The following is a 26817-nucleotide window of genomic DNA, read 5'->3' as shown; positions in this document are numbered from 1 at the left end:
TATCACTGAGATTCTTCGGTGACATACTGTCCCTCGCGAGTTTTGAGTCGAAGTCAAAATGAAAAGCCCTCCAGTTGAAACTTTGGTAACATTCTTTGTTTTAAATCACATACAAATCCTGTCTCATTATGACAAAGAAGCGTTCTGATCTTATTTGCGAAATTCCTGCATCTGACTGTGTTTTACAATACGTGATGAGTGGGAACTTCTTCTAAGGGGAAAATCTTCGGACGTTGAGTGCTTCCTTGGGGTGGCAAAATAATAAGCTATCACAGACAAAGTGAAACATGCACCCGCCCTTTTACTAATCCTCTTTTGCCTGCAGTTACAACTGCCTTCTTGCACGACGCATGCTTTTAATATATCATAATCAATAACAGCTTTGTCATTTCTCCTGTTTTGCCCAGGAATTTACCAAAAGGACTGCATGGGAAATACACAGATGCTCCCTATTGTTGGCTGGCAGAGTAATAAAATGATTTAATGTCAGAAACAAGTCACTATGGTGATGCCGATGATTGGAGACACAGAGTCTCGTCTATGTTCTGTTAGTTTTATCAAGAATTTTTATAGCAGAACGTTCCCTAACAGCCATAATCCAATCAAAAGGGGAAAACAGGGTGGACAAAAATTATTTTTTGTTCTAGTGTTGAGGCGAAAGGAAATGTTAGGAGGGGATCCTGCGAAGGAATGTATGCTAAAATGACTTCCAGAAGAAAGAGAGACAGAGCGTCGAAGTGCACTCTCTTAGACTTATTACCCAGGGTGAAGTGGAAAGAATGCCAAGTTGGCATTTGGCTGCGGTTCCTCGCTGATCTAATCAACGTGAAGCATATTTGAATTGTGAAAAAACCCATGACAACGGGTTGATCGATGACACCGGTGTCACTATGCGCAGGAAACCCTGACTTGAAAGGCAACGATAATGGATAAATAGGTAGAACGGCTCTCGGCGGCAGAGTTTGTGGGTAGGGATGTCACGCTTCCTTTTTTTTAGGAGTCAGGATTTAATTTGCACCTTTTGCCATGTTGTCACTGAGAGCGCTCAGTCCCTCGTGTGCCGTAGGACGTAATCGTGATTGCGTCGATTCGAAGAGAAAAAAAATAGGTCTCCATGGCATCCTCTGGGGATGAAGTAAAGAAAACAGGTACGGATGCGAAGGGACGGGATGGTAGTGCTCTGGGACATCGAGAAGGAAAGAAGGAAATACGACAATAAGAGGCGATAAAGGACGAAGACAAAGGTCAAATTAGCAGGGCCTTTGGTGTGGGACATTCAAGCTTTTCGAAGCCTAGGCATTATAGCGTACGGACAAATGAAGTACAATCATTAGGCTCGGTAACACGGTATCGCTTTTGTGTGCTCGGGCAAAGCCAAATTAATCCTTCCGTTTCTCCAGAAATTAAATTAAGCGAATATCCCCTGTAAAGCCACACTGTGTACAATGACGTTATTGTATTCGAAAAATCTACTTCATTTACAAAGCTTGGCCACAGCGTATTTCATCGGATTAACTTAATGACACGAACGGATCGTTGGTTATCTCCTGACGAATTTATTAGCTCCGTAAATGTCAGCGTTACAGTAAAATAGATGGGCTGTGATTTTTATTTACTTTATCCTTTCTCTGGTTCGTCTTATCATTCGCGTTAAAGATATCCCTGCAAACACGTAAACAAGCCCAAAACACCTAGATTTCTTTAGCGCTATATATATCAGATCACTACTGACTAAGACCTAATCAATTAAGAAATTACTGCCAAATTTACAAATGTGTATTACCCGTATAATTCTGGATGCAGCAGTATAGCGAGCCGATTTCAAGTGACGTTCGGGCACGATATTTGCTTTTGAATCTGATTAATTCGATACGTATAATGACGTAAAACTTTGTGAATGACTGAAAAAGTTTCTATAGGCGAGACAGATAATGATGACGTGTACTTCTACTATCTTTTTGTGCACTTTTCTTTTGCTGAAAAAAAAATCAGTTTGGAAATGCGCCTTTGCGGCAGTTTGTGACTGATATAATTTCATATCGCTAATATTCAATGTGTTTATTTGCTATTGTCTCTCATTTTGTCACTGTTCACTACTTATTGTTCCCAGTTATCATATTCTTCTCCATGTTTTCACACACGCCCATGTTCATCGTTTTCTCTGTCGAAATGTAGCAAATATCGGCCAGCGAAGAAGCAAAATTACCCACAGCACCTGCACGCGTGTAATTGTCAAGGCCGTGACATTCAAAGAATTTCGTGTGATGCTGTGCGTAGTTCGGAAAATGGTCGAGATCAAAGCAAAAATTATCAAACATAAAACAAGGTGAATATTTTGAAAAGCATTCGGACTGGCAAGGAAAACAACTTGAAAGAAAATGCAAAAATTTGCGTCGTCACTAAGTTTTGGAAAACAGCCTTAACGCGGATGTTTGTAATTATTTTTTTTTCAAATTTCTTTCTGTTTCGTTTATCCAATGATTTTATTTGTACCATGGATGACAGTTTCCTGTCAACGCTGTGTTACTTAACGAATGTCAATTGTTTTGGGTAGTTTTTGTTACAATGGCGCAGTAACATCTGGTCCATATGCGTTCGGTTCGGAGACTGTGTTCTTGCACAAAATTCGAAGAGGTCGCCTTATAATGAGCCGTGGATTCCATTACCAAGATAAAAAACTCTTGAGTTATTTTCCCGCTCCAAGCCCGCTGCAGACGACAAGGCACAGTTTTATGATATCAGACAATGCATTCGCAGAACGTCATCTTGCCCAATTCGTGAAAATCAATACTCTTAAGTCGGTGCTTGTCTCGGCAATTATTGCAGTGCTGATAGGCGGATATCTAGTCAGCGACAATCCGCGGAAGCAAGGAGATACCATACTCATGTGTAGGCCTCAAGCTATCAAACATCTTTCAAACGAGGCACAAAAGTCGCCCTACGATCAACAAAGATAGTTTTGGAGTCAAATTACCACTAAATGGCAGAAGACACAAACAACACGGTATCGTAGCATCCCTAGATAAGGTTTATGTCTTTTATCTCACGGGACGAGGCATTCCCAAGATAAGAGTTCCTCTGTATTAGTCTGTAGGGGAAGGGATATCGATAGAATTGTTGTTCGTCCCCTTCTGTTAATGTTTTGGCTTGGGTCATTGCCAGTAAATAGCGGCAATTAGAACGATTTATCTAACCGATACCGACGACGATGCGAGAAAGTGGGGAAGTCGGTGGCGTCTTCGGGGACTGCGATAACACGTGTTTTAACATTTCACTTTCTGGATGTCACAGCAATTAATACTATAGTCTAGAAAACACGGGCGTGTAATAATGCTATCTAGATCGCCCGACTAGCGATGTCATCTGATTTTGCGACATCGGATCGGTGGCATTCCGCGAAAGAAAATCATGAGAAACCTTCACACAACCTATGGTGGCTTAAAAATTAAACTTGACGCGGCCAGTTTTTTTTTTTTAAAAAGCTCATCGAGTGTATACACAGTTCATTCCTGTGCAATATTAGCGAATACAACACGCCTTAAATAAAGTGAGTCCGCCCGAATCACTATCGAACTGCCTCCATTATTTCAGTCAGCGAAAGTCGAGAAAGCGGACTTTAATCACAAGAATTGCCAATAAATTGTTTTAAGGTTTCAATGTCGGGCAGCAAAACATTGCATTGCATAGAGCTCGCCCGTTCTCTGTCACGTCCTACCTTGATATATTCTAATGCGACAGACTTTCGATGTCGACGCGTTTTGTTAAAACAGGGGTCATTAGAAAATCTTTCAAAGCGGTCTTTTAAACATTAACTTGAACAATGTTCTTGAAAAAAGAGAGGTTACCAGAGATAGTTACCAAGCTATTATGCTTGGAGTGGAAAAATTACTTACCTGAGAGAAAGCCTACGAGAAGGATGGACACGTAGAAGCATATGTTTGCCATAGTTAGGACCTGAAGACGAAAAAACAAGAAGTAGAGATGAAAAACCTGTTTCTCTTGTGTCATGCGCAGCAAGCCCGTTACATATTCATAAGTCCCAATAATAATTGACGTGTTATGATAATGTACCCTGTCTGCCAGAAATTTCAAAATAGCGGGTGGGTGGTAAAAATATTTTAAGACTATATAGTAAAGGCAAAAGGGCTTACGATAGGGGAGTTCCCGACACCCCTACCCCCAGCCCCCGTGCATGTGGATGAAAGAGATTAATGTAGGTGAATGTTCTGCGAGAGCCTTTTAGGGAATGTTTGGCGCTAATGTTAAATGATCTTTGTAAAGTTGGAATAGGGATATTTTTTATTTCTCATGGGAAGCTGTGGCGGTCTTTAACACTTAAAACTACCGGGTATATTGGATTAACACCCCGCACCGAGTACAAAGTGTTAAAGGGTCATCGGTAGTCTTTGAAAATTCCGCAAGTTGACTTCTCTGAAAGCGGGCAAAAGCATGAATAACTATTTTCCATCGAAGCATATGCTGTTGCTCATGCAATTATTTTTGTTCCGTCGGTCGCCAATTTTCCGATTGAGAACCTTTCATCGGGATGACAGCTCGTCTCACCGTTTTTATACTCTTGAACTTTGAACAAGGACGAGAAAATGAATGATACGGTTATCGTCACTATTGATACATGAAAATAATGAAGAAGTCCAAGGTCGCCACAATCAGACAAACACCTTTATTACTTAGGAAATCACAGCCAATCACACCTCAGTGTGGCCCACTCAATGAAACGTGATCAAGACAATGATACGGTTTGCACAGGACGATGCCCATGAATAATTCTGCCAGATTATTAACTCTTTTCACTGTCGTAGATATTTGACTTTGCGGTGATAATTTCCCTGTCCGTTGTCCGTGAAGGCACTCTTCGTGCCAAACAATCGAACACACGACAGTGAAATCCTTTCCCCTCTTTTGAAATAGCATTACATTAAAACATTTTCAAATATCTTGACAAAGTCCGTTACAAAATTTCTCTTCGTGCCTAAAACTGTAAACCCATTTCAAAACCCGCATGATTTCCGATTTATCCAAGGCAACTATACCTGAATCTCCGATTGATTTAAACTGCTCAGACAATTTATTTAGTATTTTTGACAGTTACTAACTTTCTCTTAAGTCGCAGGAATAATGTCTTTCTGCAAATTACAACTGCAAATCACAAATTATTCTGGACATTGAATTGTTCAAGAGTCTTAACAAGAATAATCTGAACCCAGTTTGTTCAAGGTAAATGTTAGCGTATTAAGGTAGTATGCGCCTCGAAAGTGAAAGACAAACTTTTGCTCAAAATATCCTGATCGAAACTTTCAACCATTCTCTTACCAAATCAACAATAAAAATCGGGGATCGCCGTGCAAAGTTTGCAACTAGCGAAACAAATAACCCAACATTTTGCGATATTTGAAATTGAAAATGGCTGCCATCCCTATGTTAACTCTATGGGGGAAAATAAAATTTCGGATTTTCGAAAAACTAAGACCGTGAAAGTTTTTCTTTCTCCAAGAGCTTTAAAATGAACCCCCATAAGTGGTAGATCAGAAAAGAATTGGAGAAATTTGAGAGTCCAAATATCTGTTCTACCTTAAGACAAACAAGAACTACCAGCGCAGAAAGGCCAAGAGGAAAAAAAAGTAATGTCATGTGAGAGTACCAGAAGAGTTAGTACCATCTGTGTTCTGATTGAATGCAGAGGGGCACCCTGTAGTCTACGCGAGTGAGTCGATTTCGGAGCACGAGGCCCATATTGCAGTGCCTGATAATCTCTTTCCAACGATCAGTTCACCCGGACCGATCGCATCATATGATAAGGAGAGAGAAACAGCTCAAAATATAGGCGCCAGATGTTACCAGCGACGCGGAAAGCATGGCTGACTGAACGCAAATAGGTATCAAGCGATGCTCAAAAAAATCTTTGCATTCTTTTAGGTAAATTCATCTAATATTAGGGTTAAGTGATTTTATCGACCAGTTGTTGCGTGAATGGAACCATCATCGGTTCTAGAAAGATCATTTCTTGATTGTCCACTTAACTGTACAAACTGCCACTTCTGGATGTATTTACAGATTTTCTGATTGCGAAATTCCTCCTCAGAAAGGTCCCAAAACGACGGCTAAGCGATATCAGCTGTGTCTACATCAGATTGCGTGGAAACCGTGGATCCTCGGGTAAATGAAAGCTTGTGAGGACGCAGTGCATCAATGCGGCGAATATCCGAGGAGCCGCTTTGTCTGTTACTCATGGAAAATTCTAGACAAAGATTTACACAGGGACGGATTCTCCACCACGGCCCGTCTAAACTCATCTAAAGGCAAAATATCAGTATCAGTTGATAGTAACAGACTCATTGGGTCGAGATATTTTAAGTCAACATGGTAAAATTAAACATTTCAGGTGATCAATTCTATGTACATTCTGGACAAGGTTTTCACTGATTAAAGCATCATGCTTAAAAATCGCGTTGTCGGGTCTAGAAAATGTTCTCTGTTTATACATGTAGTGCCCGAGCAATCTGGGCAGTAGACTAGACAGATACAATCTCGTTATTTCATAAATGTTCTATGCACAATGCCACATTGTACACGAATGTTCCGAATACAATCATACAGAATAGGCACATTAAAAACGCTATGTATGACTTCTTTCTAACGGACATGCTACAAAAGTACATTTCCTGTCATCGGCTGTTCATTATAATTGTCCCTTATCATATTAGCAGGCTAGCAAAGGTTTTTACAATAAATGTATAAAGCAATGACATAAAAGAGTTTTCCCTCCATCTACGTCCGGTAAGATATCCCGAGGCAGTATCCATCCTAATTATCCCGACAATTATTCGCCTGCCTTGTGTGTTTTTCATTCGGCTCCTTCCTTTCCTAAATACACGCGGTAAATCAGATTTAATCCTAATCAACTGCACAAACGCTATCGCTAGAATTCCCAATCACGTGAAGTTTAATCGCTTTGGATTGTAATTTTTGGACTTTATATCCGTATTTGTTTAGACTGACAGTTGAATTAACAAAAGGGTACAACAAACAAGTGACCAGACAGACGGGTATTAATACTCAGGTGTATCTGCCTTTGTGTCTGGGTGTTTGCTTCGTGGTCGCGCTCATGACGGTTCACACTAGCGGAGGTAACTATACGCAATAAATATGGCGGCTTACTGATAAGGTAGGGGCCATAGCTATAACTTACTGATTGTGTTTGCCGCATTACTGTTCTCAACGAACAAATGGTCTTTCGTTCTATTTGAATTATCAAGCCACGTTGGACTATTCTGCAATGTTCATCTTGTCACTGACACGGCTTAATTTACCATATAAGCGGGAAACTTTTGCTACTTTACGTGTTTTACCAGGACTATACTACATATTTTAGAAACTTGCAATACCCGATTTAGGCTGTTATTCTCTGCCAGAAGCGAAACGATAACCATCCACTCAATCAAGTTACTTTCCCATTTTTTGCAATACGGCTGTAACTGTTTTCCCGTTTTCCCCTTCCTATTCTACATGGCTATTCACAAAATCAGTCGGAACTTTCATGAAATTGCCCTCTTCACTAGAAAAGAATCATCATTAGTTTCTAGTAAACAAATCCGAAACTACACTATCGAAATAACGGATTTACTCCTCTCTCTCTCTCTCTCTCTCTCTCTCTCTCTCTCTCTCTCTCTCTCTCTCTCTCTCTCTCTCTCTCTCTCTCTCTCTCTCTCTCCACACAGACGAGATTTCTCTGATTCTTAAAGCTGTATCCGAGTGTACACATCATGCTGAATCAAATGTGATCTCGAGTACATGCGAGGTCCCTTCGCCGTGGACAGATGGTGGTACAGAGTTCTATAGAATGTGATGTGAAGAAAATTGCTTGCCATTTTAAGTGAGTCTCCCCGTTTCTCTTCAATCTGAGCGGTAATACGATAGTATTAGTAGTACTATGGTGTAACGCTCGCCTTTATTAGATTAGACAAAGTCTGGATCGATTCCGAAACGACCTCCAATGTGATTCTTTCAACGCTTAGCCTGAATCTCACGCTCAGGATGCTATGCACTGGTCATCATTTAAGCGGGATTAACAAATGAAAAACGATAAGTTTAATACATCCCACTTCAGCCCTCCTTGAAACTTTATTTCTTCGACCGTTATTACTCGTTTGTGTTACTTCAGTTGTAATAAAGATTGATTGTTGATCATTATAACCGTCTTCAAATAAACATAGGACCAATAACACGATAAAAAATCCAACGATCCACAGTCTTCATGGTAGAGTACGAGTTTATGTATGTATGTATGTATGTATGTATGTATGTATGTATGTATGTATGTATGTATGTATGTATGTATGTATGTATGTATGCATGTATGCATGTATGCATGCATTATCACATACCGTCCCTAGGAAGGTTAGTAGTCATGTAGGTTGGTACATGTACATAAATGACTTAAGCAGGTGTATTATTTGCATGTAAATTTGCATTCATGCAGGCATGTACTCTCATATACATACACACGAACGTATAAACATGCCGATGATATGTGTCACTGTGTGTGATTGTGTTCGGGCTGATGCATCTCCGTCGTCTGCCTATCTATGCTAATTGTTTCAGCGAGTTCATCTTTATCTAAAATTGTCGAATCCATCTTAAAACTTCCAGTGACGTCACCCGTCAAAGCTTCTCGTGTGTACGAGCCAAGGTCTAATTCAGCGAGAACAATATCTGCCAGGTGGAGACTCGGAACATCGCCAGTTTGACACTATCACCCGAGAAATGTTCTGCCTTATCTCGTCTTTTCACGCTCCTGCTCTTCAACTCGCTGAGTAATCTCTGAAGTGCTGTCCACATGACCGCTCTGAAGTAAGCAAATTTGACGTGTGGCGTGAAGGACTTCTGCCTCTTTGGCATTGTTTGCCGAACTCAGTTAAGATTGTCATAGATAAGGTCTACAAGTTATCCACACGTGTAAGTAGATGACGCCCTGGCGGATTTTCGCTTGTCAGGTTGTCTTTATCACGTGATCAGCTCTGTGGCTGTTTGGCATTCCTGGTAATGCCTTACTCAAATCACATATTGACACTTTAAAAACGTCCTTATGATCTACCCTTCCGTCTTAAGAGGTGTTGCCACATTCCCTGCCGACGGTTTTTTTATCCGATTCACATTCAAATCGTCATGGTTTGAACGTTGTGATACGCGGCTCAGAGACAAGTTTTTTAAAAGTAATAAATGATCCCGATATTTAATGTTGCCTCTGTCCTGTGCGCTTCGACCGGACAACATGATTCGTAAATTTAAGTCTTTGTTTAATTTATGTTTGGAAACCATCGGTAGATTAATAATTTTTTAAAAATTAAATGATGTCTGTAGAATATTCCGATAAGATATCGTAAGAGCTGTAGTCGCTCTGAATTTGCACGACTGTGTACAAGAACATTTTCAATGAAATCTTTTCTGACGGGTGGATTCGAACCTGACATAGCAAATATTGAGAAACGAAATCACACTTTCATTAAAGTTTTACACCAAATCCGATTAGATATAAGGTGACCTTTTAGCGATAGTGTCCTTTTTTCCTTACAAAATATACGGATAGCATCGTTTTCAGGATCAAAGTCGTAACAGCAAACAAGAAATATCGTACAATCACGGACGTCACAAACGGAATCAACTGCAGTGACTGCCTCGATGTCATGTCCAAATTCAGTTTAACATCCTGTAGGGGATGGGTTTCAATGGAAAGGCAGTTCAAAATACAAAAACAAAACTTATTTGATAATTATGTGAAAGATGGTTTGAACCACGATCGTACGAAATGCTCAGATTGCAAGTGAGACGGGAGCTTTTCAGAATCAAATCGCTCCCTTCGAACAAGATCAAACGATGCAATAAGGATATTTCGTGTAAAAACCAACGTAAGAAATTTCCATTATACAGGCGCATACATTTCTTAAATCTTTGGAACCATTATCATAAAAGTAACACACTTTAGAAAATTATTTTGAGTTCGCCCCCCCCCCCTGTTCGATTTCTACATAAGCCTGGCTTCGTTTATTCGTCATATATTGTTGGCCCAGGTGTTGCCGCACCGATTGTGACGTTGGTGTATTAACGTATCAGACTCTTGTCTAGATTATCGTTAAGTCCTTGTGAACTATGAACCATTTGCAAATAATAGATATGAATGAGTAAGGAAATGGCAATGGGACTCACTTAATGTCCTTAATCAAAATCTAATTTACCTTTCAAAATGTATCCACTTCGTCTGAAATAGGTAAAGCCAGGCATGACGGAAGGCTTAACATAAAAGGGGAATTGAGATCAAAGATTTTCAGCAGCGAAGAGTTAACACGTGGTTAGCTTACCTCAAGTTTGATTAGTCCTGGCGTTTTGCCATGTTGGCTATAAAAAATCCTTTACTGAATGAATCAAGAGTTATTTTCAGTATTGTGAGTCTCACTAATCTTGGATACAACCTCTCTTTAAGTGCATGTCTGTCTGTCTGTCTGTCTGTCTGTCTGTCTGTCTGTCTGTCTGTCTGTCTGTCTGCCTGTCTGTCTGTCGTCCGTACCTCTCTGTATGCTCTATATCTTTGTTTCTGATGATATGTCCATCTGAGCCTCTTTGTGTCTACTTTACCTTTATGTTTATCTGTATATCTGTCCCTGACTCCATCTGTCTGTCCGTTTGTCTCTTTCTGTCTCTCTCTCTCTGTCTCTCTGTCTCTGTCTCTGTCTCTGTCTCTCTGTCTCTCTCTGTCTCTCTCTGTCTCTCTCTGTCTCTGTCTCTCTGTCTCTGTCTCTCTCTCTCTGTCTCTCTCTCTCTCTCTCTCTGTCTCTCTCTCTGTCTCTGTGTCTCTGTCTCTGTCTCTCTCTCTGTCTCTCTCTCTGTCTCTGTGTCTCTGTCTCTGTCTCTCTCTCTGTCTCTCTCTCTGTCTCTGTGTCTCTGTCTCTGTGTCTCTCTCTGTCTCTCTCTGTCTCTGTCTCTCTGTCTCTGTCTCTGTCTCTGTCTCTCTCTCTCTCTCTCTCTCTCTCTCTCTCTCTCTCTCTCTCTCTCTCTCTCTCTCTCTCTCTCTCTCTCTCTCTCTCTCTCTCTCTCTCTCTCTCTCTCTCTCTCTCCCCAGTTGTCGTGTCTTATGATTCCATTTTAGGCTGCCCCTCTCTTACTCATATAAATGACAAAATTACAACGCAGACCAATACTTAGGCACTGTGATAACACTATTCAAATATTACATGCTTATCCTTTTCCTATTATTATTTGTAGTTTCACTTACAACCCAAAATATACCATATTCAGACATGTTCACCAACACAGACGCTACCGCCGATTGCTTCACGTAACCAAACGAAGTGGAAAACACGCTTCGAAAAAAAAAGACATTGGCGGAATCGTGAAAGCATGAAAATTTTATGGGGAGGTAATCTGCCATGAAATCTTCTTATACACCATGACGGGGGTTTTGCTAGATCTTTGCGATGACGCCTGATTTTCCAACCGATTCCGGAAGACGTTTTTGATAAACGTACACGATATCTTGAAAACAAGTAGAGATACTTTAAAGTAGAAAAATCAATCAACATCTGAGTTAAGTTCTTGTTAGTCAGTCAGTCCCGCTGATTCCATTGATATAATTACCCTTTTTTTCAGTACAGCTGACTCAGAGTCGTTTACGAGTCTTCGATTGCCCCGGCGAGTATAGGAAGGTCTACGGTTAAATTAGCGGTGAACATGGCCATTAGACACTTTAAATAACCCACTGCCTTTAATTGGTGTCGTGTTCATGACGTTCACACGTTGAAGGCAGGCATCGCGGCGTGTGGTTCATTTTCAATGCCTTCGACGTTTGAATGCTCGAAGAGTGAAGATTGATTGAGAAGAGAATGCGAATTTAGCTGCTGATTCGATGGATTTTTTAACTAGTGAGCAGTCAGTAAGGATGTGTATAACCATGCATAAGACAAACATCGTGGACAAGGACACGATTATCTTTCTTCAAGGAAATGGAAGAAGTATCGGTGAATGACACAACAGCAAACTGAAACATGATTATCGAGAACGAGAGGGTGGATAGTATTTAGAGGTTCTTTTTCAAATGTTTATTGGGTGGTATGGATTCGGTCCAACTATTGCGCTCTAACAGTTTAAAGTAAACTGAATTCAAAAATGTGCATATGTTCACATAAAATAGAAATTCCCCTGACGGTTTTGGAACTGCCAATAACTGCAAAATTAAGTGAGGGTCAATCAAGAATTCTGATTCAAAACACACACACATACACACACTCTTTGTCTCTCTCTGTCTCTGTCTCTCCCTCCCTCCCTCCCTCCCTCCGTCTGTGTGTCAGTCTGTCTCCCCTCTCTGTCTCTGTCTGCCTGCCTCTCTCTCTCTCTCTCTCTCTCTCTCTCTCTCTCTCTCTCTCTCTCTCTCTCTCTCTCTCTCTCTCTCTCTCTCTCTCTCTCTCTCTCTCATATCTCATTTCAATACCATCGACATGTAGGTTGTTTTATGGGCTGCGACGGAAGAGCTGTCATAAGGCGTGTATGGCGAGACCGCTGATTAGCCTCAGTTCGGGGGAATTAACAGATCCCGTGTCGCTCCTATTAAGTTGAAGCAAGCCATCCTCATACTTGGAGATGAACAGAGTCATTGTCTGCAAAGACTTACAGTGCAAGGTGTCGATCGAATCTGCCTTTATGACCCGCGGGAATAATTATTTCGTGATTTCCTTCGACGAGTGTGATTTTCAAATATCGCTGACAAACAGTCGTCGAACGTGGCCATTGCAGGAGGCGAAACCCCCATTAACTTGTTAGTACTGCACACAACAAGATCGGCCGTGCATCAACACTGTTTCAGCGGTGAATTTATTTCGGAAAAGATTTCAAAAGACAATGTGTGTTTCCCTCAATACATTCTCGATTCGTTTTCAGTATTTTGGCATCTGATTTTCTGTTGACATCATCAAACCATGGTAGGAGGGTTTACAAACACAAAAGACGTCGTATTTCAAGGAAAATCATAGTTTTCTATAGAATTTATAATTTTTCGAGTGATGTTATTATAATAGGTAACTCCTTTTCAATCCATCATCAGGGAGGGGCAATGGTTGGGTTTTTGGTCTCAATATCTGAGAATGGGGAGTTCGAGACCCGGGCGAGTCCACCGTAACGGACTCACTATCGAAGGATGTTGATGGGCATTGGGTACCTTATCCTTTAAGGGGGGTTCGCCTGTTAGATGATAGCTTAAAAAAATTTCAACATCTAAGAATAGCCGTTCTAAACATAGAGAATTTTGGTTTTCTCCAAAAGAGACTTGTTGCCACTTCGTTTACGTTTATTTACTTTCGTGAATACAAAATGGAATACCCACGTACTGAATGCGGCGAAACCAATCACTCGATAACGTTTTGAACTTAACTCAGTCAATCCTCAACGTGTTTAAGTGCCGTATGTTTACGACTCTGCACGTCATGGGTAGTAGTGTCTTCTGCCATGGAATTAAAATCAACTTGGCTCAGCGAATCCTGTTTAATGGTTACCACTTAAGTCAACGCGCAGGTGAATTGCTTGCAATTCCCCCGCTTGCTTTCTCTCTCAGACACACAGTGCCTCGAGCCAGAGACGGGTCTGTTATGCCGAGTTAATTTCCGATATGTTGCTTCCCGTGCTAACAACAAATGCAGGTCCTGCCTAGAGGAAAAGTTTGACAGTTGTTAGAGTAGTCATCTAATCAAAACACACCGTGTTTAGCCGATAATTCATCCAGGTATTAGTTTGGAGAGCTCAAGTAATGATTTTGCGTGGGTAAAAAATAATGGATATTAAACCAAAAGACGTCTCTGGATTTCGCCTCGGGATACCGATGGTGGATGTCCGATTCTTGAACGGACTACGGTCTACACGTATAAGTTAATTCCAGAACACAGAATACTATTTCATGAAATATGCTAGACCCAGCACTGTGTCTCATAAAATTTTATATACACAAATCAACAACAACAATAAAAACAACAACAACAAACAAGCAAGGAAGCAAAAGCAAATGGCAACCTTCATTGACAATTTCAAGTACATAACATATAAACAGCCATTATTTAACGGTGACGTCATTCTCCAGGAATTGATGTCAACATCGTCATCAAGTCTTGTTTGAGTTTCTCTTTCATAATTGATGATTAACTCGACGAAAGTCCTCCTACGTAAAAAACTCTAACAAGATAAACGTGCTAAACTGAAAGTTAGGTAGATGAATATTTTTTAAACCATTTAACTTTGTGCCTGATCCTACTGTATAATAACTATAATTATCAGTGTTATAGACTTGTAATTCAATACTGAAATTGTTGGACACTGTGTCAAACGTCAAAATGTAATTTTGTTTCAGTTTCTGGACCCAACAAATGTGTAGAACGGTAAATTGGGTACAGATATCGATGACTTTAGGGTATTCAGGGAATTCGTTAAAATCATGTTGATTTTGATCACCAAAACACTGCGTAAACCTGGATAAGCTCGAGCAACTCGAGCAAAATTTGAACCCGCCTAGATTGTTTTGAAAGTTATTCTCCAGATTGAAAATTTCTTTCCAATTACCCGTTTCCTGTTCATGTATTTGTTAAGTGATAAATGAACACAAACAAGGGAATATTAATACACAGCGGAAGCGTTCTGTACCTTTTGGGTAAACAAGATCCCGAGGCAAAATCTACTTGAAAGATAAAACTAACTTCTCGAATGTCGGGCAAAGGGGGCGTTTCAGTGAAAGTGACTTCTCGGGCACAATCCAGAGGAAAGTAATTTTCCAAGTGAACTTTTGTTTCACGAAATTCCATTTTTTCGTAATTTATGAGACCGCTAATTCCTTTTATGGGCATTGTTATGGGTGAACACGTAATGAGCTATGCGAAGCAACCCATCATGTTTATCGTGTGTTGGGATTACACGGTGAATAATGGATGAAGGCTTTCCATTGTGCCACGTCAAATCTTTGTAAAATCCAGTCGTGCAAAGCGCTTATTAAGACTCGTGGTAAGTTTTGTTATTTTCCTAACCAGAAGCTGTTCCACTCCTCAATGAAATAATGGCCTCGATTTCGTCAGGATACTTGTAGGTTGAAGAAATATATCGTCAAATACATAATTCAGTGTTGACAACCAATTGCCTACACATTGTACATCGATTTTGAAGACCGCGTTCCTAAAGCGACTTTGACCCGTTACTGCGAGAGGGAGTTGAATGCTTGGACACCGGTTATCATGGTAATATCTATGTGGCATTTGACCTGTAACCTTCACGTCTACAACTGCTTTAAAAATCTCGTTGCTTTTCTACTTTAGCGAATCTTTCAGACGTAAGACCGCCGAAGGATCATATAGAGAAACAGAATCCATCCATTAGACCTTTACGAACACCTGGTGCAATGCATGAATTTGCTCTCTTTACTTCCACTTACTTTGTTACGCCTACCACTGGAGGAAGAGGACTGATCTCAATTATATCTGGCATATAATCTTTAAATCCTTTTGACAGACTTTTCGTGTTCTCTTTCTTAACAACTTTTCATTTGGCATGATATGCCCCCGCCTGAAAGCTGATTCGCCGGTCAGGCAAAGCTGTGGGAAGGTTGGTTAAATGCGTATGGCAGAGGGCAACGGATCGATCTACTGTAAGGACCCGGACATGTTGCAATTTACAGTTTTTACAATCTGAGCTAGACAATCTATCAATGATTCGGGTAGATCGCCCTTTCAGTCAGCAACTAACCCAGATGTGTTAACTGAATCAGTAGCCAACACACAGACACGAAAACACGTACATTAACAATATTGCTCGCAAATAGACGAAACAAGAAACCGCAAAGTATGAGACAGTATGCCATTCTTGTACTCAACTATACACAGCCCTTTTTAAAGACCACGCTTTAAACATTTTAAATATGTTGTTTCAAAATGTTAAACCTCCTCTTATGCAGGTATCAGTAAAACGGTTGCTTTCTTTAATAGTTCAAATATTCTCTTGACATCACACTATATTCAACAGGAAATGAAGTAAAGTAAACATCGGTAGGTGAAGAGGCTTTGGTGATGAAAACTATAAATTTAAATGACAGAAAAAACGACTGTAAAACCTTAAAGATTTAAAATTTAACCCTTTCACCACCATGGTTTGGTCCAAACCCATTGTTATCAACGGTAAGTGTGGACCTTTATACAGGGAATTGGAGGTGAACAGGTTAAACTTTCAGGTTGTTCGCTCCTCGAAAATGAAAGACCTACAATTTTTGCCCAAACTTTCCTGAAGCAAACTAAGCAACCATTCTCTTTCAAAATCAAGAATAAAACAGAGGTCATCGCGCAAATGTCGATACTATAGAAAAAAAATCACTTAACATGTACCGAAACTTGAAATTCTAAATAGTCGCCATCCCTGTGTTAACTCTATGGAAAAAACAAAATTTCGGTTTTCGCGAAAACAAGCCGGTGAAAAGTTTACTTACTCAATGAGCTGAAAAATGAGCCCCCATAAGTGGTATAGAATCAAAAGTATTGTAAAGTTTGAGAGTCCAAATGTCAGTCCCCGAGGTGCATTCTACATTCAATAGGCTTCCATCTTCAAAGACGTCCTAAGAAGTCGCTCTGGCAAAAACTGTCCAAATTGTCGACGAAATATCTCGGACCGCCTTAAAACTACAGCACGGGCATATTACAAATCTAAGAAATGCACCCTCGTGCCGTTTGAATCCCAATACGCTGTATACGTTAAAGCTTTCCAAAATATCGCTGTAAAGTGAAGTATTCGCCATATGGTGAGATTTACACAATGTGGTGTTAAACATATTACAGACGAATAAGATGAATATCATCGAGCCACCTTGACAGCAATCAGCAGATTTTCTTTCAAAGGGTATGTTGAAAGCTAGGCAATCGAAACGATTCGGGTATTTTCAGATGCGAAGTAATTGTTGACTATGCACTGATTTAGGTCCACACTTAAGATTTCGTTTCGTTCTTTTGTGCGATAGCCGATATCACTTGAAGTATTGTTTACTTATATATAGTTGAAATCTGGACATGTAAAACAAAAAGTACACAAACAACTTGATCCACGTAGCACTGAGAATTTCAAGATTACCAAACACGAGTTGGCGAACAAGTACGATACAATGAAAACAACGGCAATTCAAGTACTGAAATGTGAGAAATAAAACGAAACGTTTCCAAAGACTGCTTGTCCAGCTTGATGGGCCTCAGTAGGAAGTTTATTAAGTTCCTCTCCCGAATTCTAAAAACATGACGCTCTTGTGGTATCAAAACCAAAAGAGGAGTGCAAAAGGTAATATATATATACATGCAATGAGTATATACTTACTTATACATACCTATCTATGCATCAATCCGTTCATCCACCCATCCATCCATCCATCCATCCATCCATCCATCCATCTATCCATCCATACATACATACATACATACATACATACATACATACATACATACATACATACATACATACATACATACATACATACATACATACATACATACATACATACATACTCACGCATATATATATATATATATATATATATATATATATATATATATATATATATATATATATATATATATATAATATATATATATATATAGGCATCGTTTAGTATAAAGTATTATCTCTTATTCATTGTATCCAAGTTGGTGCGTTTTTTATTAACTATCAGACAATCATATGAAGAGACTACTGCAAAGTCGATTTCTCTTCACGAAATAGTTGTTATTTTTACCGTGGCATGAGATATTTTCTTTTCCTACAATAAATAAAAGAGTGATTGAGATGCTCTGTGTGGCACGTATTCAGATTACATCATACAAATTACTTGGAGACGGTTTCAAATTTTATTCCCTTTTTACTCTCATTCGATTACCAAGGGACGTATTGTGTATAGATTAATTTTACGAGTCAATTTATGCATAACGGGCTCGCACAGATCTGCAGCGATAAAATATGACAGCGATTTGCACTGAAAGTGGCTTGTAGAGGAAGATATGTCAGACATGTGATAGCAAACCGTCTGAACGCATTAAGCTTGTGCTGATTCGCTCTGTAAAAGACTGAAGATGCTAACTTATTGTTTTCCCTGTGATTTCCATGAAATCAGTTGACGGGGGAAACTCGGTGAACACTCCTTTGTGTGAGAGATGCAGACTTCTACAACCGCGTTTAAGCCTTTTATGAAAACGTGTCTCAATTTGAACGTTTAGTTTATTCACTGCTAGTGTGTTGGTGTGATATCGATGCACACCTGGACGCTACTTGGACAATCAGCCGCGGAAGCAGAAGGTGTCCGTAGTATAGCGACTAACACTGGGCTTGAATACCTATCTTGTTCACTTCCCGACACCTTGTGAAGTTAAAATCTCGCCATTGAACTATCTCCGCGACGCCCTTTCACGCTAATGGGGCTGGCTGTGACGCTGTGAAATTAGTGATTAAAATCACGTGTCTTCCTGTCTCCACGGCTCATTTTTTTGACTTCACGCTCAATAAATAACCCTTTACGAGAGAACGATAAAGCTAAGAAAGATTTCCAACCATTTCAAAGGAGGCTTCCAACAATAATACCGTTGAATTATCAGTTTTTCAACGGGTGCATTCCGTATACACTGGCTGTATGCCGCGACTCGCAGCCAGAGGACCCAGAACTAGTGGCGGCGTCGACTGCCGTGACGGGTCAAAGGCCAATCGGCGCCCTGCAGGTGGATCAAGTGCCACTGCGTGAAGTTGGTGTTTTATCAGACACATCCGAGCGATCTCACGGATCCGAGTTTTATCATTCGCGACTTTTATGAAAACTGTTGGAAAACGATAAGGTTTGAAATGGCATTCATCATACGGAGCAGACAAAATGTTCGTACGCAACAGTTTTTTCACGGGCTGACAAATCACAACTAAGAATTTCTCCAAAGATTGGCCCGATGGGTAGGGCAAAACCTTGAACCATTCATTCAGCTCCTGCCATCTATTATCGTTTAATCTGCAAGTCACAAACCTGTATATTTTGTTGTAAAATATAATGAACACTATGTTCACAGTAGCCGTATTCCTAAAATTCACAATTTGGTTTTGGTAAATTCAACCTTATGGTCACTGTACATAACTGGATGGCCAAATCCCTTTAATTATGCCTTCATTCCATGATGTCCTTCAAAGGAGATCCTGTCCAGTAGAATCTAAGATCCGAACACTTGTGTACACGTCCCGTATTTTCAAAAAAAGACGTATTTTTAGGAATATTACTGACGTTGGAGATCAAGCAATGCTGATGGTCAGGCCAACAATATTCGTGTACATGACATCGGCGTAATGAAAGTTATTACTGTCGAAATAAGGTGTTTCAAGGATGTCAGGTAGGTTCTTGATACATGAATCAGATAAAAAAGTCTACATAATTGATCAATAGAAGTATTTGGTCGGATTTCTAGACGGGCTTAGCTTTACTACACATGTAGTAGGTTAAAGAGTGGCAGAGTCGCTGCAGAAACTTAATAAGTCAAGTTTCGCTTTGTGCGCCGGTAGAAGCTGCAGCACCAAGCACTATTGGCTATTTTCAAATCGTTGGTTTGATGGTTAAAAAAATGGCGAACTCGGAAAGTACGGCGACTGGTCAAAGAGATGCACCGAGCGTACTCGTTCTCGAACCAGCATCAATATGCGCGCTCGACAATTGACATCTACGTTCGTCAACAGCCCATTAGGCTGGACAAGACAATGCACACTTTTGTGGTGATGTTTTGCACGTGTATCGTGCTTTCTTTCCATCGCTGGGAGCACACCTGATGCCAGAGTACAAGCTGCACTCCTTTGTTCCTTTGATTGTTCCCTAATAAAAGGGGTAGTTCACTTTCACATGCGATTCACCAAGCCTCAAAACGTACAAACACAAATTCCCTCAGAGGTACTGAGTCTAGTCTCAAAATCTCGCAAAATCATGCCTTTACAAGTATGTTTAGCAAATGTCCGGGATGGTCGGTATTTTTGGAGTCAGTGACGAACTCCTGGTGTTTCAATCTTTTGACTGCTGTAATGTTTTCCCACCAAAATTTTAATACAACATTTTACCAATTTTTGTGAATTTTCTGTAAGTTTTGCTCATTATTTTGGACCGAATGGATATCACATTTCATCGGCTACGGTTTTTGTACCAAACTTTTGGCAAAAATCAGAAAAAAATTGACTGTGGTATATTTTGTAAAGAGGACAACAATAGATTTTGGCGCTCAAAGGGTTTCAATAACGTTTCCATCTTTTTACTTGGTCAGAAGGCTGACAATGTTTACGGCGTATTCGCGTATCAGCATTCTCCTCTGTGCGCCAGATTAACACCAGCCTGCCGTTAATCGCTGCTGCAGCGAAAAATCTAATCTAATACCCTACGCTCTAACGCGGCGAAAAGTCACTTCAGCGATAAAAATGGTGCGCTTTACTGCACACGGGTGATTTGTCACAATTGTCGCATGGAACGTCTCTGCGACACCTTTGAATTCATCTATGGTGACGATAGTAAAATTGTAACTGGGTAAGGAAAGCAGAAATTCAAAGTAGCTCCCCTTTTGATGAGTAAGGTTCCCGTCGAGACAAAATATGAAAAGCAAATCGACTGGGTCAAACTCATCAATCCAGCATGTAATCGATCGTATTCACATTTAATGTACATTTCCTGCAAGTTTTGTAGTCGCTTTCGCAAACGATATTTGCGTTTTAGGATTAATTCTACAGAAGTAAAATCGCATTTACATTCGCCTATGATCTCACAACAACGTAACGTTGACTTATTCTTCGTATGTTTTTCAAGCCTTCCTCAAACTAATTCCTCAAAAAGCGATGATTTTCATGACTAAACGAAATAATTTTTCTTTATTAATGGTCAGAGCTATGATTTAGGTGAAATGACACTTTCAAAGTCATATTTATGAGCACGCCGGGCTTCACGCCAAGAACTGTCAACGAAATAAATTTCCTGTGCCAATATTCCCTGTCAGATTCCAGATTTTACCGTCGAAGAGTTCCAATCCCGACACAAAGATATTCCAGATGTGCATATATGGAGTTGCAAAAAAGCGTAAATCTGATCTACCAAAACTTTTGTGATGTATTTTTGATCCGTGTCACTCTCTTTCTGTCTGATAAATGATCCACCGTGGTAAATGATATCGACAAGCGAAGATCAGTCAGAGTATATTGGTATGTCATTTCTTTGTCGCTGGGAATTTTTTGAGATAAGCACCGTGTATATATATAAGCTTATAAGGGTGATCTTTCATCTCTTTTATGTAACGCGATACCACAACTGCCCGCTTTTTATGTCTCTTATGTTGGTTATGAGATAACAAGCTATCGCACTCATAAACGAGGATCGATTTCCCCTTGTAGAATACCAAGATTGCTATCTGACCTTTCCGGCGTGAAGTTGATCCAGCACACCTTTGGCAAGTTAACATCCAGATTAGGAGGGCTATACTTGCAGTGTCGAAAGCAATTCGCGTTCTCGTGAGTCCCGTGAGATATCGTGGCAACCCACGATTCACGTGGGTCATGACAAATAAGATATAGGGGAAAATCTCATGAATAACTAAAGGCTTTATGAAAATAAATATTGATATATGAAATGGTGTGCTTGGCCGCGAGGGTATTCTTTTACTACAGCGTGGTCTTCACGACTTCTAAATCATCGTTTTCGAAGCGAAACCCTTTTCGTCTTTCTCAGGCCGAGCATGTTGAGTGTTTTCAAGTTGTGCGTTCAATTTGACGTATAGTAGGACTAGTCGCGACTCACAAAGAGCGCGAAGTATGTAGAATGTCAGTTTCATGAAAATGAGGGTGCTATTTCATAAACAAAGGAGTATAACCCCACAATACCCGAATCCAATTAAACATGTATAAAGTAACGATATGAGAAGAAAATCGGACTGCGCTTACGTTATAAAAGCTGGAACGTTGGTTCACGGGGCTGCCTGCCGAGTAAGCGAACGGGTAGAAAGTACTTGCTTTTTTAGACGCTTTCTCTTCTTCTCAGTCGTAGTACTTGTTCAGCATGGAGAGAGATAACACTTCTTACCCGTCAATGTTCTCTTGGAGCCGTCCTTGCCTGAATGCCGAACTGGCGACGTGTACTTCACTAAAAAACGGTTACGATTTTAGCTCCTCACTTTCTCATTGGCCAGAGCTGTCACGCCCACACCACAGTGTGCGGCCAATCAGACGCCTGCGTTCGATTTTCCTCAACTGAAGACACTGACGCCATGGCGTTATGACGTCAATGCTGGTGTCACTGGTGGTTCTAGTGACCGGAAGTTCGGCAAAGTCGTGATTTCGACAGAATAAGACAAGAATCGCAATATGCCTGAATCTCTGGAAATTATGCTTCACCTCTCAATTTAGTCATAATTAAACGTCTGGCCTGTCAAAACTCTTGGAATGACCTCGGTTCAACTGTACGTATTTTGTACGTTGTATTAGATTCATGTGATGCATCAAATTGAATGTGCTGAGTACTAGTGTTAGTCCACATTTTACAATGGCGATGTTAGAGGTTTAACTGAAGTCAAGGTTTGTAATATTTTTTTTTCTCAAGTAGGCGTATCTGTACAAATCTCGGCGCTGTCTGTGTTGTGTCAAATGAATGACGTCGACACTCAATGAAAGAACGAGACAGGGACCACGCCACAGAAGTCAAGTTCACTGTGGATGTAGATGTTGAGATATGAGGGCCTATTTTTGACTCCAGCATCACACTTAGAAGTGTAGCCTCTGTTGACATAACCGTTTATCGAAAGCTTATTTAACAGGCCAGAAGCTGTAACTTTCGACGTTAGTTTTTCACTAATAGGGTAATAAATGCCAAGTGTAGTTTCTTGTGCTACCCCTAATGTCAACTCAGCCTTTACATGTGTAGACCACATCGTCGTTATAGAAAAGAGAATATTAGTCCGGAATATAATCCGAATGTGAACAATAACAGTGCCTTTCACACATGTTGACGCTGTGTCGACAAGCTACATAGTAGGTTTTGCGACATTCTTTCATCATGAGCAAACAGAAATGATGAAAACCCCCCATAAACGTTACAGTTACTGGCTCTTCTAGGCTGAAGTAATATAGGTTATATCAAGCCCCCAGAAACCTTACGTTAGATTTTTTAAAAACTTAATGTACTGTACTGCTCTTTGTAGTTGATTAAAATTGTTTGAGCAAAACTACACCGCTATTGAATGTCAGCCAAAGAAAGACCCTGAACTTCAATGGTCATGGTGAGAGCATAGCTTTGTGGACATAACACGAATTTTCAAGAGAAGGTAGAGCAATATGCGTTGATTTGCAAGTGATAGATGACTTACAGTGATTTGGAACGTGCAACTATGAAAGTATATAGACGGGGAAATTGTAATTGATAGACTACCATGGGTTTCTGTTTGCAGTACAAGCAAGGGAGAAAAGCAGCGGAACCTGAAGAGTGTCACAACTTAACGCCACAATGCCGCACACTAGGAAGTAACCAATTAGATCGTTGTAAATGCAGTCACTTTTTCCTCAAACTTTTCCAATAATGTTTAATCGTGAGCCGGATTTGGTCTGTCAGGACGAATCATTGAATCGGTTAAATCGGATTCCGGTTGTTCATCGTCGCGATAACCGCAGCTTATTGATCGCCGCATTTAGAACCGCCTTTATCGGCAAATCAAAAACATGGCGTGGGGCGTATGACAAAGCTACGACTACTTGCGATATTGTCACATCCTATTCTACAAAGTTTGTGGTTGCTTCAATTGTCGATTGAAGATAGTGGATGGTTCCGTCAGATTGAGGCTGGTGCGCCTTCAAACCATTCAACTATAGGAAGAAGTGTACCATGGGATACATGATCCCTCCCCTATTTCGCCCTTCGGAAACTCCCGGACTGCAGTCTGTTGGCGTTTTCATCATGCACACACTAGCTGTTTACAAATTCATCCGCGCCTGCAAATTTAATGTCACAAACTGTTGACAAAAATTTGATCCAACATACGTCACTAATATCAAAAGTGTTTTCTTCTACGGTCGACGCCACATGTGGAACCCTGTCCAGTGTCACTCATGTGCAGTTTACAGTTAGAATATATATATATATATATATATATATATATATATATATATATATATATATATATATATATATATATATATATATATATATAACATTCTTTAAGTTTAGAAATTTAATATATATATATATATATATATATATATATATATATATATATATATATATATATATATATTTGTATGTGTGTTAATGTATATCTTTACTGATAACAAAACTGCATAAAGATACTGATAGTCACAAAGTCGTAACTACGTGAATGCACGATTCACTTCCACTGCAAAATATCATCTCTCCTGTGTCAAAACAGATATAAACTTGACGAGAGCGATGATATGGACGGCATTTCCTGCCGTTGTCTGATTAAAACATAGCGACCGCTGAAGATGAAAGTTCATTTCCCGTGAAGGATATTTGCTGTGACATGCCAACCAGGACAGAACGATTTCGCTTCAGGCTTCCTGTGACGTATGCTAATGAAATGGCGGAAACGGCAGTTTGTCCAATCCGCTTTCAGAGGACTATCGTTGCGGCGCATGCGCAGTTGCGGTGTTCTGTGTACGGTAATAGGGAGGACGGCTAAGAAAATATGGCAGACAGGGTAAATTAAAAAAACCAATTTCACACTAATTTCTGCTGTTAAAGAAATTTATAGTTTCACATTAACAACAATCTGGTTTGTAAAAGAAAATAAGGTAACCAGCAAGTAGGCCTGGAGCGGTGGCTATAGTTAAAAAGATTACCAAATATTATCATAAAAAAGTAGAAACAAAGATGTCAGCCTTCCGAGATCTGCTTGAGCACGGCGTTACCATGGTTATATGGACAAATTGAAAGACGCAGTGCCGGCTTAATTATTAGGTATAACAACGCATGACCCATTCGGTCAGTAGGTGGACAGTATGCGTTCTCTCGACATGGTGTTTAATGAAAAATGTACGACGGATTTTCTAGTCTGATGGACGTCAAACGATGACATCAAGAATCAATAACATAATAGGAACTTGTTAATGAGGAATGGATGGAAATGGTTTGCATTCTTGCTCAATGAATACAATTTCAAAGCATGAATGTGTATTAATAGAACCCGGCATATGCAGTCACTGTCAAAGGCACTTCATCAAGCTTCCCTTCCTCCGAACAAATCTGCCGCCACGTTTTCAAAACTACTTCTTGCCTCACTGTTGTTCCTTCGCGACACGTGTGTGACTCTGACCACCTTTAAGAATCAACCCCGGCTGACGGATGGTGTGACAATACTTCTCATAATATTCTTCTATATAAGCTCAAATAAGCGGATAGCAGTGTCATTGAGTGTGTTTCTTTGGAACTATATCAAGGGCGGGGCGACATGAGTTAAAGGCCGGGGACTTGATCCCCGGCATCAAGTTTGTTCTAGTCTGTAAGAGGATTATGGAGGTGTCATAGCCTTTGTTTTCCATTGAAATTGTAATTTAGTGAGTAAATTTCCTTGCAAGACAATCTGACGTCGACACAGGCCTTTAAGTAATGCATTTTTTGTCACAGATTGATGAACAAACATAAAAATTAAAATATAGAAATCTCGTAGACTATATATATATATATATATATATATATATATATATATATATATATAGTCTTGTCTGTACATAATGTTCACACGGAGACGAATATATTGAATAATATGACACTTGTCAAGTTGTCAAATACTGTAATTAAAGTGTACTGAGCTGAAGGAAATGTATTTTCCTTCAAGTGCGAACGTGATACCATTGATATGTTTCTAGACCTTAATATTTGTGTATGTGTAGCCCATCACTTCAGAGTAATGATTGAGGTCATTTGTAGTGACACAATAAAATTTAACGATTGAACTTTTCCTGACACCCCTCCGCCAATACAATGAATGCGCGACCATTTTTCTCTGTCGCAGGCTCGTTAAGACGCCCAAATGTCTGGATATTGAGGTTAGCCAATACTGCGTGGCATCTTTACTCGTTCTCAGTGCCCCTTCTGATATATTAAGTTGAGCGGGGACGCACAAAGCGTTTGTCGGAAGAGATTGTTAGTTTGAAAAGTTAGCCGGGCGATTTGCTTAATCAAAATGTATATTTCCATCCAAATCTCAGTTGCGCGACTAGAAAGACAAACAATCGTGTCCATGGGGAGATTTCGAGGCATTGGTTTCCACTTCTGCATGGCTTGCCCGTCCATAACATGCCAAAGGATGCAATTTCATCAGAGATATAAAATCAGCGATGATCTCATAGATATGCATCGTGTCTGTACCTTGTCTACGCACCATAGCAAAGCTTTGTTGAAACCAACAACAGACACCTCTGTATCGAAATCATATAAAAAGGGGGCATCTATTTAGCTTCCACTGTCACTGAGTTAAAGAATGTCTTTCTAACTGATCCCAGTGCGTGAAGGACGGCGAATCGGTCGTTTAAGTATAAGACGTTTGAAATGTATCGTTCATTTTCACATAGTTTTGCCTCGGATTGTGTTCATCATGACAAGTGGATCGGACGGACGCCATTCACTACTCGGCTATTTTCATTAGAATTCTTTGGATATCGTTATACCGTTTTCTGTTGTCGATGATCATAAAGCTTTCTACGATTTCTGTTCTACGTTTAACATAAAAATGCGCAGCATAAAATATTTTAACAGTTTCGACC

General features: G+C 40.0%; 1 protein-coding gene across 4 annotated transcripts in view; it reads right to left on the bottom strand.

Moving 5' to 3' along the window:
- The window catches only part of LOC139138645 (uncharacterized), a 48262-nt gene extending 26086 nt beyond the window's left edge, over positions 1-22176 (bottom strand). For all 4 annotated transcript variants that reach the window (XM_070707121.1, XM_070707119.1, XM_070707122.1 and 1 more), the window contains exons 1-2: positions 21991-22176; positions 3894-3954 (exon numbers count right to left, since the gene is read on the bottom strand). In XM_070707121.1, coding sequence (XP_070563222.1) covers positions 3894-3945 — 52 coding nt within the window. In that variant the 5' untranslated portion in view covers positions 3946-3954; positions 21991-22176. The remainder of the gene's footprint in view (positions 1-3893; positions 3955-21990) is intronic.
- Positions 22177-26817: the final 4641 nt, after the last annotated feature.

The sequence above is a fragment of the Ptychodera flava genome, chromosome 8 (assembly GCF_041260155.1).
Source record: "Ptychodera flava strain L36383 chromosome 8, AS_Pfla_20210202, whole genome shotgun sequence".
Classification (NCBI taxonomy): Eukaryota; Metazoa; Hemichordata; class Enteropneusta; family Ptychoderidae; genus Ptychodera; species Ptychodera flava.
Note: the sequence above shows the minus strand (reverse complement) of the source record. Positions and strands in the feature narration are given on the sequence as shown.